Source organism: Cherax quadricarinatus, chromosome 1, assembly GCF_038502225.1.
Source record: "Cherax quadricarinatus isolate ZL_2023a chromosome 1, ASM3850222v1, whole genome shotgun sequence".
NCBI lineage: Eukaryota > Metazoa > Arthropoda > Malacostraca > Decapoda > Parastacidae > Cherax > Cherax quadricarinatus.
The window spans coordinates 4,334,086-4,351,202 of record NC_091292.1 but is presented as its reverse complement, the minus strand read 5'-3'; the positions used below and the strand labels follow the sequence as shown (position 1 = coordinate 4,351,202).

The following is a 17,117-nucleotide window of genomic DNA, read 5'->3' as shown; positions in this document are numbered from 1 at the left end:
CCACACTCGCACATTATTACTGTTTTTGCAGAGGTGCTCAGAATACAACAGTTTAGAAGCACACACATATAAAGATACACAACATATCCCTCCAAACTGCCAATATCCCAAACCCCTCCTTTAAAGTGCAGGCATTGTACTTCCCATTTCCAGGACTCAAGTCCGACTATATGAAAATAACCGGTTTCCCTGAATCCCTTCACTAAATATTATCCTGCTCACACTGCAACAGATCGTCAGGTCCCAAGTACCATTCATCTCCATTCACTCCTATCTAACACGCTCATACACGCTTGCTGGAAGTCCAAGCCCCTTGCCCACAAAACCTTTACCCCCTCTCTCCAACCCTTTCGAGGACGACCCCTACCCCGTCTTCCTTCCCCTATAGATTTATATGCTTTCCATGTCATTCTACTTTGATCCATTCTCTCTAAATGACCAAACCACCTCAACAACCCCCTCTTCTGCCCTCTGACTAATACTTTTATTAACTCCACACCTTTTCCTAATTTCCACACTCCGAATTTTCTGCATAATATTTACACCACACATTGCCCTTAAACAGGACATCTCCACTGCCTCCAACCGTCTCCTCGCTGCTGCATTTACCACCCAAGCTTCACACCCATATAAGAGTGTTGGTACTACTATTCTTTCATACATTCCCTTCTTTGCCTCCATAGATAACGTTTTTTGACTCCACATATACCTCAACGCACCACTCACCTTTTTTCCCTCATCAATTCTATGATTAACCTCATCCTTCATAAATCCATCCTCTGACACTTCAACTCCCAAGTATCTGAAAACATTCACTTCTTCCATACTCCTCCCCAATTTGATATCCAATTTTTCTTTATCTAAATCATTTGACACCCTCATCACCTTACTCTTTTCTATGTTCACTTTCAACTTTCTACCTTTACACACATTCCCAAACTCATCCACTAACCTTTGCAATTTTTCTTTAGAATCTCCCATAAGCACAGTATCATCAGCAAAAAGTAACTGTGTCAATTCCCATTTTAAATTTGATTCCCCAAAATTTAATCCTACCCCTCTCCCGAACACCCTAGCATTTACTTCCTTTACAACCCCATCTATAAATATATTAAACAACCATGGTGACATTACACATCCCTGTCTAAGACCTACTTTTACTGGGAAGTAGTCTCCCTCTCTTCTACACACCCTAACCTGAGCCTCACTATAGTCATAAAAACTCTTTACACCATTTAATAACTTACCACCTATTCCATATACTTGCAACATCTGCCACATTGCTCCTCTATCCACTCTATCATATGCCTTTTCTAAATCCATAAATGCAATAAAAACTTCCCTACCTTTATCTAAATACTGTTCACATATATGCTTTAATGTAAACACTTGATCTACACATCCTCTACCCACTCTGAAACCTCCTTGCTCATCTGCAATCCTACATTCTGTCTTACCTCTAATTCTTTCAATTATAACCCTACCATACATTTTTCCTGGTATACTCAGTAAACTTATTCCTCTATAATTTTTACAGTCTCTTTTGTCCCCTTTCCCTTTATATAAAGGGACTATACATGCTCTCCACCAATCCCTAGGTACCTTCCCCTCTTTCACACATTTATTAAACAAAAGTACCAACCACTCCAACACTATATCCCCCCCTGCTTTTAACATTTCTGTCATGATCCCATCAGTTCCAGCTGCTTTACCCCCTTTCATTTTACGTAATGCCTCACATACCTCCCCCACACTTACATTCTGCTCTTCTTCACTCCTAAAAGATGGTATACCTCCCTGACCAGTGCATGAAATTACTGCCTGTTTCTTCCTTAACATTTAAAAGTTCCTCAAAATATTCTCACCATCTACCTAATACCTCCATCTCCCCATCTACTAACTCCCCTACTCTGTTTTTAACTGACAAATCCATACTTTCCCTAGGCTTTCTTAACTTGTTTAACTCACTCCAAAATTTTTTCTTATTTTCATTAAAATTTATTGACAGTGCCTCTCCCACTCTATCATCTGCTCTCCTTTTGCACTCTCTCACCACTCTCTTTACCTTTCTTTTACTCTCCATATACTCTGCTCTTCTTATAACACTTCTGCTTTGTAAAAACCTCTCATAAGCTACCTTTTTCTCTTTTATCACAAAAGTGATATAAAAATATATAAAAATATAAAATATATATAAAATATATAAAAAGTGATATAAAATATAGCTCTTAAAATCAACTTTTAAATGGTCATATATAGTACATGGCTTCTTCTTTAAACAAATCGGCCGTATCCCACCAAGGCAGGGTGGCCCAAAAAGAAAAACAAAAGTTTCTCTTTTTCTTTCTTTCTTTCAACACACCGGCCGTATCCCACCGAGGCGGGGTGGCCCAAAAGGAAAAACGAAAGTTTCTCCTTTTACATTTAGTAATATATACAGGAGAAGAGGTTACTAGCCCCTTGCTCCCGGCATTTTAGTCGCCTCTTACAACACGCATGGCTTACGGAGGAAGAATTCTGTTCCACTTCCCCATGGAGATAAGACGAAATAAACAAGAATAAGAACTAGAAAGAAAATAGAAGAAAACCCAAAGGGGTGTGTATATATGTGCTTGTACATGTATGTGTAGTGTGACCTAAGTGTAAGTAGAAGTAGCAAGACATACCTGAAATCTTGCATGTTCATGAGACAAAAAAGGACACCAGCAATCCTACCATCATGTAAAACAATTACAGGCTTTTGTTTTACACTCACTTGGCAGGACGGTAGTACCTCCCTGGGCGGATGCTGTCTACCAACCTACTACCTATTTATTTTAACTTTAGTAATATATACAGGAGATGGGGTTACTAGCCCCTTGCTCCCGGCATTTTAGTTGCCTTTTACGACACGCGTGGCTCGTGGAGGAAGAATTCTGTTACACTTCCCCATGGAGATATGAGGAATCAAGAACAAAAACTAGTAAGGAAATAGATGAAAACCCAGAGGGGTGTGTACATATATGCTTCTACATGTATGTGCAGTGTGGCCTAAGTGTAAGTAGAAGTAACAAGACATACCTGAAATCTTGCAAGTTTACAAAACAGAAAAAAGACACCAGCAGTCCTACCATCATGCAAAACAATTATAGGCTTTTGTTTTACATTCACTTGGCAGGACAGTAGTACCTCCCTGGGCAGCTGCTGTCTACCAACCTACTACCTAGATTACATGGTTGTGTGCATTATAAAATTATTATCAAATTATTTAAATCCAGCCATTAATACATTTTCATTTTTTTGACAACTTAACGATAGAAACTAATTGGCATTCTTTTTAAAAGTTTCTCCTGGTAGAACATCTATACTAAATTTCATCAAAGTTCTTAAATTACATTGAAATATTTCACCTTGGGACAAACCTGGAATATTGCAGCTTCTTGGTTTGAAAGGTCGTCTCACTTTGTATTTGAGAATAATTTTGAAATTATTGTGAGTGACACTGAAAAGGAGCCTTTACTAGTTCAGGCTCTTCTACAGTCAATGTCATACTCACCATACTGCTGGTAGTCTGCCATTTCTCTGCATTCTTAAAACTTATAGTGAAAAGCATGAGAGAGTAACTACATTTTACATTAGATTTTATTAATGTAATAATGCAAAAAAAAAAAAAATAGTAATCCAGATGATGGTTATACAGTTATTTATTTGTGATTACCTCTGTAGTACTAAGAGTATAGCTATGCTTGAAGTATTTTTTATGCTCTAATTAACTTGTTATACAGTATTGTAAATGTCAAATTTCCACTAGTTTGGGATCCTATTATCTTTTAGAGCTTATATTTCAGGTATATATAGAGAAATAAGAAATGGTATGTTGTGTAGATGTGCTTCATTCAGTTCAAACCTTCTTGAGCTGCTTTTTTTTTTCGGTACAGTATCAGAAAGGCTAGTTTTGCCTATTGAAAGTTAATAAAACTGACATGCAGCTTAAATATTTTGGGATATATTATTTATCAGCCTTGTCATTTTCTATACAATATCTTTGTTTTCTTCTTCTTTTTAGTAATCTGTACAGGAAAAAAAGTTACTAGCCAGTTGTTCCTGGGATTTTAGTTGACTTTTACAAAATGCATGGCTTACAGAGGAAGGATTCTTATTCCACCTCCCCATGGATATAAAAGGAAAAGTAATAAGAACAAGAACTATTAAGATAAAATCAAAGAAAATTCAGGTGAGTATGTATAAATAAATGTGTAAATGTATGTGTAGTGTGACTTAAGTGTAAGTAGAAGTAGCAAGACGTACCTGTAATCTTGCATATTTTTGAGACAGACAAGAGACACCAGCAATCCTACCATCATGTAAAACAATTAGAGGATCTCGTTTTACACTCGCTTGGCAGGATGGTAGTACCTCCCTGGGTGGTTGCTGTCTACCAACCTACTACCTTAAAAAGATTTCGGCAGCCATTCCTACAACCTGGCTAGTTCGTTATTTTTATATAGCCGGACTTGGGTACTGGAAATGGGAAGTACAATGCCTGCACTTTAAAGGAGGGGTTTGGGATATTGGTAGTTTGGAGGGATATGTTGTGTATCTTTATATGTATATGCTTCTAAACTGTTGTGTTCTGGGTACCTCTGCAAAAACAGTGATTATGTACGAGTGAGGTAAAGTGTTGAATGATGATGAAAGTATTTTCTTTTTAGGGATTTTCTTTCTTTTTGGGTCACCCTGCCTCGGTGGGAGACAGCCAACTTGTTAAAAAAAAAAATCTTTGTTTTCATATTCTTTTATCTATACATCTGCCTTTGTTGCAGTATTGTGAAATATTATCATTCTCAATAGGTAAACAAAGAAACCATAACCCAAACATTTACAGTACTGCAATAAAGGCAGATGTATAGATAAAAGAATATGAAAACAAATATATTTTTTTTTATCTTTGTTTTCATATTCCTTTATCTATACATCTGCCTTTGTTGTAGTATTGTAAATGTTTGGTTTGATTTCTTTGCTTACCTATTGAGAATGATACATGTACAGCTCAAACCAGTGTTCCTTTTTGGCCTCTCTCTGCTGTATTACTGTTTATTCCAGATTTTCTTCTTATATTCTCTTCTGAAATTCTGATGTTGCATTATGTTGTTCTTTACAGGCTTTGTGTCATTTCGTCACCCAGAACGAGGGTCTTGGCTGATGGAGGCCATTTGCGATGTCTTTATGAACCATTCATGTGATAAAGAATTAGAAACACTGATGAAAATGGTATGATGTTATAAATCAGGTGTTATAATTGCTTGAGTAGCCTTATCTCTAATAACTAAATATTAGAAACATGTTTTTTGTCAGAATATTCTAAAAATTATGCTGAGATTTTTCTGTAAAGTGGTAGTCATTGTGAATCAACTACAGTAAATGATGAAGGATGTAGTTTTTATTGCAGTAATTCAGAGTTTATTCTTTTATCAAAATATAATCAGGTTCATATTTGTTAAATTCCTCATATGGTTTTCAGTAAGTTAAATTTGACTATCTATCTCTGTATTGGTAATGTTAAGTATATTTGTCTAACCCCCACCCTCCTGATAACAGCAATGGTATATAGAGCATGTTATGTTTTTGTGAACAAAGAAAGTGAAATGGGTGTAAATCTCTCAACTTTACATGTGGACCTATAGACGGATGTATCACTGCAAAGCATCGTATAGTTTTTCAGTTTCCACCTGCTTCTCAGATGACCATTCTGTGAAACATGTAAAATAATAATCAACCTCACTGCAATATTAAGAATATTTCCTTTTGAAAAATACACTTTGCATATTTTATGTGTAAATAATAATGTTTGGTGCTGTTATATCATGGAGAGAAATTGCACAAAGACAACAGGTAGTGAAAAGGACACAGAGTTCTTCGTTGCACTTGTCTTTTTTATGTGTTGTATCATACCATCCTTCATTATCAGCGCTGAAGCCATTTGCTTTAGTACACCATACATGTGTCATTATTTTTTTTTTACTAATCTTTATATAATGGTTTGTATATACTGCAATCTTATGAAAAAATGGCAGTAGCAGCAGAGTAAAGAATTCTTCCTGTGCACAACTTAATGGTTAGAATTTTATCTCATAGATAAATCTTTTATTTTTAAACTAATATTCAAAGTGAACCTGAATATGTAACATTTACCTATTGCAGGTTTCTCGTAAAGTGCGTCAGAACTACACAGATGATGGCAACAAACAAGTTTGCGAGTTTGTTCAGAGAGCCTTCGACAGACACTTTTTCTTCAACCCAGAGCCACTCAACAGCATGTAGGATACTACATTTTCATATTTGTTCTTTTCTTAATACAGTACATAAGTATTTGTGTGTGAAAGAGGTGAAAATTCTTATTTAAAGATACATACTTTGTCCTTTTAAAGATAAGTCAAGGGTTTTCCATAAGAAACTGGTGCTAGATAAATTACGGTTCCTGGCTATCAGCGAGGGGTGACCCATTTAGAACAAAGTAAATAAGATGGAACTGCATGCATAATAACATCTTACTAAAATATGGTTAGTCACTTCATTTAGATTTTTGATGGCATGCCTAGTTTTAACTAGCAATTAAAACAGCTTTTACATTAATATAATTAGCTGCCAGCTTTTTATAGATGAATGCCAGCTTAGTCTTATTTTCATGTTTCTGTTTTGTACATTCAGATATAATGTAGAGATCAATCACAAATTGTAATCATATTTTATTTGTAATACTGACTAGGTATTCATTAGGCTGCTAACAAATATATATTTGGTTGAGTGACTGCATGGCAAAAATGTGATGAAACAATCAATTACTCTACTATAGTAGTATAAAGTATTTATAAATGTTTTAGAAAACCAACAAGTTGGTGAATGAGACACTTGTGCAACATTTGGATATCTTAATAGTGGAAAGATTTTGTCAGCCAGTGGCTTCCTCAATCCAGTACAGAGGGAAATAGTGGAAGATGAGAAAGAGTGTGAGGTAATCAGTCCCTCAGCTTGGTGTTGATGTGTTCAGTCCATCAATCTTTATAAAAGTACAGCATATGCCTTCAGGTTAGGCTAGCAATGAAGAATTTTTTTGTATCAAGATCTCCAAATGTTACTGTATCTGACAGATATTCCACTAGTGACAGTCTCCAATTGCTTCACTTCACCTATCTGTGGTATATAAGCCCCCTTCTCTATTCATATGCTGTGTTTTTATCAAGATTGATGGACTAAACACATTGACTTCAGGCTGAGGGACTGCTTATCTCAACCACCTTCTCATCTTCCACCATTCTCTTCTGTATTGGACTGAGGAAGCTACTGACTGGCAAAACATTTCCAGAATAAAGATACCCAAATGTTGCATGAGTATCTCATCAGTATAAAGTATTTCTTGCTATTTTGGACAAGAATTTAATATGTCCATTTGAATGGTATAGAAAGAAGATAAACCCCTGGGTGCCAAAGTGATTCATGATTCTCATTGCTACCCAGTATTTCACAAGTTTAATTTCTCTAAATGTACATCTTTCAGATTTAAATAGAGGCATCAAAAAATATGCTTATAAAGAAATGAAGTTAAGCTGTTTAAAGTTGAAATAAATTCAGGGAAGTCTACCACATTAGTATACTCAAAATCTTACTAATATTATAATATAGGAAAATAGTGTATCTTGCATTAATATGATTTTGCCTTAAAAAATATTTATAATAAAATATCATCTTTTGGTAAAAATTTAAAAGATTCCCATGCAAAACTGAAATACCATACAGTACACATGAATTTATTATGATCTTGTGTATTGGTTGAAGCTTGACTTATTGCCCTCAAATCCTAAATTTTCATACATGTTGTGTACAAATTAAACTTAGCTTTGAGACAGACTAACATTTGAGAATTTAGGTGCTGTACTTGGTACACTATTATCATGGAATTTTCTCCTTTCAACAAACCAGCTGTAACCCACTGAAGTAGGGTGGCCCAAAAAGGAAAACAAAAGTATTATTAAGGAATATCATACATGTTGTGTATCTCTATACGTATATGCTTCTAAACTGTTATATTCTGAGCACCTCTGCAAAAGCAGTGATAATGTGTGAGTGTGGTGAAAGTGTTGAATGATGATGAAAGTATTTTCTTTTTGGGGATTTTCTTTCTTTTTTTTTTTTGGGTCACCCTGCCTCGGTGGGAGACGACCGACTTGTTGAAAAAAAAAAAAAAAAAAATCATACATGCAGAATGCATAGTCTTTGAATGGGATTTGCATGTACTGTAGAAATACTTAGTATCTGTACATGAAGTTTTACTTTTACAAAAAGAACTACGTATTTGCTATTCTGATATTTTCTCATGAAATTTTAGCACAAAATTCAAATATATGCTACCATGATTCACATTTAATTTTGTTAATTATTATTATACAGTGTTCATTGAGAAGCTCTAAACTTGTAGGGGGTCCTACAGCATCTAGGAAATGGTAGGTAAATGGCTTTAATCCAAGGAAGGGGAGGGTAGCTACAATTCTTTGCATGCATATAGGGTAAATACATACTCGAAACCATGAACCACCAAATTATTAATATATGTATACAATAATACAATAATGTTCTGAATCTTGAATTAAAACTGATAATTTAATTTTTTATACAGTTAACTAGTTCATCTGAATTAATTAGGGCCAGACTCTTTACATTTCATTGATTTTTTTTTTTTTTATCTTCTGTATACATACAGAACAGTACATAACAAGCATTTGCAAATTTTTGTGAAAATTTAATATCAATATCCAGAAATGGGAAAATTTAAAAAAAAAAAAAAAAAAAAAAAAAAAACCAGAATTGTTAGGGATAGTTTGTTAATGCTGAATTATATGTAAAAAATGAAAATGCAGAAGCCTTAGGTCAGATGCTCCAGTTACTGAACACCTTATGGGGTTTACCTGGAGAGGGTTTCAGGGGTCAACACCCCCGTATCCCGGTCTGAGACCAAGCCTCATGATGGATCAGGGTCTGATCAACCAGGCTGTTACTGCTGGCTGCACGCAAGCTGACGTACGGACCACAGCCCGGTTGGTCAGGTACTGACTTTAGGTGCCTGTCTAGTGCCTTCTTGAAGACAGTAATCCCCCTTATGTAAGCTGGGAGGCAGTTGAACAATCTTGGGCCCCAGACACTTATTGTGGAACCTAAATTTTTATTATGAAACCTGAGATTTTAAGAAAATATAGATAAAGTATATGCGAGTATAGCACTACATTTATACAGTATTATCCAAGCAAAAAGTTTTCCTTAAATCTAATAATAATAATTGCAATAATTATTAATAAATTAATGAATAATTTGAACCTTTGACCTTTTCAATATTTTAAAAATAATGTGAATCATTTTTTTTTTTTTTTAGTAAAATCAAATCTGGATTAAAGTACCATTCAAAAAGAAATTGTAATAAAAGTGGAGATAGTTTTCAAAATTTAAACTGCGTTTGAATGTCAGTATTATCAGATTGCTTTGAGCTCGTAAAATAATATCATCATAGATTGAATAGTATTCATTACAAATGTCTTTCATGTGCTTACTTATATAATTCTGTTAATATATTGGTTAAGACACATCACAATAGTATAGTTTTGTGTAGTTTTCTAGTAGATGTAGATTGACATGAATGTTATCCTCAATAAGAACAAAAAAGCTCAATACCTTGACTGGAACAATACTCAGATAACCCGCACATAGGAGACAGAAACTTATAACAACGTTTTGGTCTGACTTGACTTCAGTCCAAGTTAGACTGAAACATTGTTGTAAGCATCTCTCTCCTATGTGGGGGGGTTATTTGTGTATTATCTTTGATGATCTTGATGTAGGTCTGTCGAGGATTATTTCTTCTTTTTGAAGTAGTTCAACTATGAATGAAAACCTGTGCATTTTGTGATTGATAAATCGTTTACCTGGCACAGTGTGACGATAATTAATAGCTGTCTTAACAGTTGCAGCACAGCAAGCGTATTTGTTTATTCAAATGTAAAAAATATTTTTTTCTGATTTTTTGCTTTTTAAATAAAATAAATATTGGCAGTTTGGAGGGATATGTTGTGTATCTTTATATGTATATGCTTCTAAACTGTTGTATTCTGAGCACCTCTGCAAAAACAGTGATTATGTGTGAGTGTGGTGAAAGTGTTGAATGATGATGAAAGCATTTTCTTTTTGGGGATTTTCTTTCTTTTTTGGGTCACCCTGCCTCGGTGGGAGACGGCCGACTTGTTGAAAAAAAAAAAAAAAAAAGCTATGCTTGTTGTACCTGGCTGTGTTAGTAGAATATGTTGTACTGTAACTGAATGCAAAAGTTATTATGGCCATATAATGATTTCCAATGAACAATTTTTTTACACTGGCCATCTTTTGCCAAGGCACAGTGATGTAACAAAGGAAACACATTCACATTCACTTATTTAGTCGCTGTCTTTCCAGAGGCATACTGATGCCACAATTCAGATAGCCATCTGACTGCAGCATCCCCACCCCTCTTCGGAGTGCAGGCACTGCCCCTCCCACCTCCAGGACTCAAGTCTGGCTAACTGGTTTGCCTGAATCCCTTCATAAATGTTATTTTATCCAGAATCCAATAGCGTGTCAAGCATTAAAACCATTTGTCTGAACTCCGGTATAACATGCTCGCTCAAGCCTGCGGGATGCTTGGATTCCTTAGCACTCCAACCCTGTTTTACTCCCTCCTCCTAACTGTTACTAGGACTGTGTCTTCCCTTTCTTCTACTCTAGACTTGTATACCTTCATCATCCTATCCCTTTCTATCCTCTAAATGCCCAAAACATCCCAATAGCCCCTTCTCAGTCTTACAAATTATACCCTTAGTGATCCTATTCAATCTTAAACCATACCCCCGGCCGGGATTGAACCCGCGGTCATAGAGTCTCAAAACTCCAGCCCGTCGTGTTAGCCACTAGACCAGCTGGTCTAGTGGCTAACGCGACGGGCTGGAGTTTTGAGACTATGACCGCGGGTTCAATCCCGGCCGGGGGTATGGTTTATTTGCAATCGTGTCATTACGATTTCTTAAGTCCTATTCAATCTTATTTCTACAATTTTAATTCTCCCCACACAAGGCTCTTAAACATGACATCTCCACTACCTCAAGTCTCCTCCTTGCTGTAGCATTCAAATCTCATGCCTTACACCCATATAAAAGTATAAATAAGTGGAAGGAAGGAGGATAGGAGTCATTCCAGGAATGATTGTAAGTAGGGGTCAAAGGTGATTTTTGAGTACTATCAGTTTGAGCATCCAACTATCTTGTGTACTCTGCTATTTGTGGTTGCAGGGGTAGATTCTCAGATCCTGGCCCTGCCTCTTAACCCCTTCAGGGTCCAGAGGCCAAATTTCAAAGTGCGCACAGGGTCCAAGAATTTAAAAAAAAAAAAATTGTTATTTTTTCTTATGAAATGGTAGAGAATCTTTTTCTGAAGGTAATAAAACAAAGTACAAAATTTGATGGAAAATTGACGAAATTATGCTCTGCAAATTTTGATGTGTCAGCGATATTTACGAATCAGCAGTATTGCCGACTTTGATTCCCATTTTAGGCCAATTACATTATTCCAGTCGACCAAATTCTTAGCTATTTCACTAGTATTACTTCTATTCTATTGATTGAGCACAAGAAATCACCAAGTCAACTATTTCAACTACAAAATAAAGTGATCAGAAATTGGTAATTTGGCCCAATTTAACACAAAGTTCAAAATATTCCAATTTCAAAATAGGGTTCAGAATAAACAATGTAGGTATTCCTGGCACTAAACTAACATTTCCTCTGTTCATTAGTTACATTTTGAGGCTTTACAAATGGATTACATTTTGATATTTTATTCACATAATGAATTTTTATTCAAACCAAAAAATAGAAGATTTACTGTTATGCAGTATTGTAATAATTGTATAAATATCATCACATTTGTGAATGTATATTGGACCCACCAGCTGTCATGTATTAGGCATGTGAGGTCGTTTGTTTACTCTTGAACATCGGCAAAAATTTAACATTTCTGCTACTTTGAGCTAAAACCAATCAAAATCATCTCTGTTTCTGTAATATGTCTTCCATTCTATCAAATGAGACCAAGAAATTGCAAATACAACTATAAAAAAACATACGAAAAAACACTGCAAAGTCGCTGTTTTAATCGAAAATCACGGTCTCAATTTTTTTCTCTCATTATGCACTGTGTGCTGCAGGATTTGTTTTATGTGGTGCACACATACCACATACATGTATTCTCTCATATCTAGGCCCAAATTTACCGCTCACAGCTTATCAGAGTGAGCTGAGCTCATGGCATAGATCTACGGTTTGGACCCTGAACGTAAAGCCGTAGATGTACAGCACGGACCCTGAAAGAGTTAACTTGCAGTTCTACAGATTCACCTCCTTTTAGCCTTGTGAGTAATATTGTACCTACTCAGAAAACTGTATGGAGCCTGCCTCCACTTCATCACTCTTGAGACTAAAGAAATACTGCCTACCATCTCTGTGGCTTTCATCTGTAACTTTAATTTCCAGTGGTTCCCCCAAGTTCCCAATTCTCACATCTTGAGTAGCTTATCCCTGTCTACCTTATCAATTCCCCTGAGTATTTTGTATATTATGTTCCCCATAGTTCTTCTGTGTTCCAGTGTCAGTCAGTCCAGTTCCATTAGCCTCTCCTTGTAACTTGTGTATGCATTGAATCAGAATGAGTGCAGAAAAGTACTTTTTATTCTTGACATGTTGCTGGAATGAGAGCAGCGTAAAATATATGAAGGGATTCAAGAAAACTGGTTAACTGGACTAGAATCCTAAAGGTGGGAAAGACAGTGCCTGCACTCTAAAGAAGGGGTGAGAATGTACAGTTGGCATCTGAATCATGATGCCAGTACAGTTCTGACAGCACACCTATTGAATGAATGATGATAAATGTGTTTTTCTTTTTTTTGAGTTGCCAACCTTTGTGGGAGACAGCCAGCATGTTAAAAAATCTATATATGTTACAGCTTGCATTAAGATAAAGTACAATCCAAATATTTCTTGGAATCAGTGATCATATAGGGTTACAAATGTGTATGGATTATTTAAATTCTTGATACGTATTCTCATAATAGCTACCCAGTAATAGTGATGCAACTACTGCCCTAATTTCCCTTGTTTACTTTTAAAATTTTATAATAATCTCTAAATAGATTTTTATCTCAGCTACTTGTATATTCAAACTTTCTATTTTTTCTTTTTTGTCAACAAACCGGCTGTATCCCACTGAGGCAGGGTGGCCCAAAAAGAAAAACAAAAGTTTCTCTTTTCAAATTTAGTAATTTATACAGGAGAAGGGGTTACTAGCCCCTTGCTCCCGGCATTGTAGTCGCCTCTTACAACACGCATGGCTTACGGAGGAAGAATTCTGTTCCACTTCCCCATGGAGATAAGAGGAAATAAACAAGAACATGAACTAGAAAGAAAAGAGCAGAAAACCCAGAGAGGTGTGTATATATATGCTTGTACATGTATGTGTAGTGTGACCTAAGTGTAAGTAGAAGTAGCAAGACGTACCTGAAATCTTGTATGTTTATGAGACAGAAAAAAGGACACCAACAATCCTACCATCATGTAAAACAATTACAGGCTTTCATTTTACACTCACCTGGCAGGATGGTAGTACCTCCCTGGGCGGTTGCTGTCTACCAACCTACTACCTAGGAACTTTCTATTTATATAAAAAATAACAGTCAATCTGTTAAATTATTGAAGTTATAATTTCCAAGTTCCCTGTAAGTTAAGACTCAAAATGGTCAAGTACTTAATGCTATGCAACAGATACTTTAAGTAATACAGTGGACCCCCGGTTAACGAACTTTTTTCATTCCAGTAGTATGTTCAGGTGCCAGTACTGACCGAATTTTTTCCCATAAGGAATATTGTGAAGTAGATTAGTCCATTTCAGACCCCCAAACATACACGTACAAACGTACTTACATAAATACACTTACATAATTGGTCGCATTTGGAGGTGATCGTTAAGCGGGGGGTCCACTGTACTTGCTTAATGTGGAGCTATCATTGTATTACATATAAATGCTTCCAGTATGTAATACCAGTACTGTATATTAGGCTCTCTTTTTTGTTTTTGGTAAAGTAAGCTCAAAAATACTATAATTTTTTTTTTCACCTGAAGCATATTTATCCTCTACTGTTTACTGCCATAATAATGTACACGACTAATGTAATATTGTGTACTTGTTTGCATGGGTTTAGCGCATAGTTTTGATTGTAATAGTAATAATGTACTGGACTTGTTTGCATTAATGAAAATGATGAGACCTTTGTGGTGACATTAGTGCAAAGGCAGTTAAGTTGCAGTGTAGGACATGGGAGAAATAAGATTGATTCATCCTCTTGTAGTAACGCCCTTTCGCTTATAAAATATGAGAAGGCTTAGCGGTCTTAGTCTTTTTTTTTTTTTTTAACAAGTGGGAGACAGCCAATGTGTTAAAAAGAAATAAAAGCTTTATCATTATTCATTAATTATATGAAATATTTTGTGAAGGGATTCAGGAAAACCGGTTAGCCGGATTTGAGCCCTGGGAATGGGAAGTACAATGCCTGCATTTTAAAGGAGTAGTTTGGGATATTGGCAGTTTTAAGGGGCTTCTAAACTGTCGTATGTATGAGTGAGGTGAAAGTGTTGAATGGTGATGAAAGTATTTTCATTCTTTCTGGGGATTTTCTTTTGGGTCACCCTGCCTCGGTGGGAGACGGCCGACGTGTTAAGAAAAATAATGAAATAGCAATCACTGGGTAAATATGTAGCTTTTGGAAAGGTGTAATATGCAAAGTATTTCTGATTCTTTACCTATAACACTAAATGTAATGTAAATAAGAGCCTGCTAAGTTAATAACTATTTCTTAAAATTGTCTTGCTGTCTCTAAAGATACAAGTGATGAATAAAGCATACTACAGTATTTTTTTTTTTTTCCCAACAAGTCGGCCGTCTCCCACCAAGGCAGGGTGACCCAAAAAAGAAAGAAAATCCCCAAAAAGAAAATACTTTCATCATCATTCAACACTTTCACCACACTCACACATTATCACTGTTTTTGCAGAGGTGCTCAGAATACAACAGTTTAGAAGCATACACATATTACAGTATTACCTTGATATAATGGACTTTTGAAATGCCAGACCAAATCCACTGGTTAACCCTTAAACTGTCCAAACACAGATGTACATTCACTCGTGTAGCGCTCCAAATGGAGATCTATTTTTTTTTTTTTTTACATTTGAAAGTGTGTAAAATAAAACAGATCTACGTTTGGTCAGTTTAAGGGTTAAATTGCACTTTTGATTTGTTTATTTTTAATGTTTATAGCAGTATATCGGTAAATTGTGCATACAATACTACTATTAGGTATATAGTGCTTTTTTTTTTTCTGTGTTGTAACATCCTGGTTGAATGAACACTCAGACAATCCCTTCCCTCCTCCCCCATTAATTCATTTTACCAAAGTATTAGTTTGTAGTTTGTTTTAACCTTGATTATGGCCAACTTTACTCACTGCCTGAGCATGAATTATTTTTTAATTTGCATGAAACTACTTTTATCTGTCATAATTTCTGCATTTTGTTTGGGTGAAAACTTTCATTGATTTTAAGGTCTAACTCTATACATGTATTTCTTTTCTATTTGTTACTGAGAATATGTGAATATTAAGCAAAATAAAATTATACTAATAAAACTAGTATTTTATTAATTATGTGCTTAAAAAATTAGCCATGTCCAATCTGAGATGGATTTAGAAAACACTTAGAGTGAGAGTCATGGTAATTTGTTATCCATACCCTGGGCCTGGAGTTAGAATGTTCACTGCCTATGCTCTGGAGGAGGAGTGTGGATGTTGCATTTCAGATTGGTAATTGAAGTCCATGCACTTTTGGCATGATAGCAGTTAGATGAATGCATTTCTTTTGGGTCACCCTACCTTAGTGGGAGATGGATAATATGGTTAAAACGAGTAACAGAAATGTGTATTAAAGGCTTACGTTAAGTATGAGAATATGGTTAAAACAAGTAACAGAAATGTGTATTAAAGGCTTATGTTAAGTATGAGAATATCTATGCAGGGGTAAATACTGCATGGCATGAACATTTACTCAGTAGTAAAGAAATTCAGTGTTCTCCCCTTAAATATGCTCATTTTGCATATACCCACACTCTGCTATATGGTCATGTTTATTATTCCTGTTATATTGGTCATAATTATGATTGAAAACAATTTCATTACATTTGGTTACATTGACAAATAGAAACCTTATGAGAGACTGGATATTTGTATTAGCTGTTAAACTAAGGGTAAGATCCCCTTGACTTTCAGCTAAGTTAGTGTACTGTGCAAAAGTGAAATATTCGGTAAAATACACTACAGTATAAGCAATGAATGCCTGTAATTGTTTTACATGATGGTAGATTTGCTGGTATCCTTTTTTCTGTCTCGTGAACATGCAAGATTTCAGGTACGTCTTGCTACTTCTACTTGCACTTAGGTCACACTACACATACATGTTTTTTTTGTTTTGTTTTTTTTCAACAAGTCGGCCGTCATACATGTACAAGCATATATATACACACACCCCTCTGTTTTCTTCTATTTTCTTTCTAGTTCTTATTCTTGTTAATTTCCTCTTATCTCCATGGGGAAGTGGAACAGAATTCTTCCTCCATAAGCCATGTGTGTTGTAAGAGGCGACTAAAATGCCAGGAGCAAGGGGCTAGTAACCCCTTCTCCTGTATAGATTACTAAATGTAAAAAGATAAACTTTTGTTTTCCTTTTTGGGCCACCCTGCCTTGGTGGAATACGGCCGGTTTGTTGAGAAAAAAAAAACACGCAATGAATGAACTGAAATTGCAGTTTAAAATATTTCTGTTAAAGCCTATATTACATGCATAGTTTCTGCCAAGTTTGAAGGTGACATGTAAAAAATAAACAGAATACTGTAACTACATTATGTATTTTTTTTTAACATACTGGCTGTTTCCCAATGAGGCAGGATGACCCCCAAAAAAAAAAAAAAA

At 35.5% G+C, this 17,117-nt stretch overlaps 1 protein-coding gene and 1 long non-coding RNA gene across 4 annotated transcripts in view; one reads left to right on the top strand and one right to left on the bottom strand.

The window, feature by feature from the left end:
* The window catches only part of LOC138853023 (uncharacterized), a 122,033-nt gene that overhangs the window by 65,714 nt on the left and 39,202 nt on the right, over positions 1 to 17,117 (bottom strand). The gene's annotated exons all lie outside the window — the stretch shown is intronic.
* Positions 1 to 17,117, top strand: part of LOC128705797 (caspase-2) — a 76,967-nt gene that overhangs the window by 28,230 nt on the left and 31,620 nt on the right. For all 3 annotated transcript variants that reach the window (XM_070086807.1, XM_070086689.1, XM_070086747.1), the window contains exons 8-9: positions 5,141 to 5,250; positions 6,181 to 6,296. In XM_070086807.1, coding sequence (XP_069942908.1) covers positions 5,141 to 5,250; positions 6,181 to 6,296 — 226 coding nt within the window. The remainder of the gene's footprint in view (positions 1 to 5,140; positions 5,251 to 6,180; positions 6,297 to 17,117) is intronic.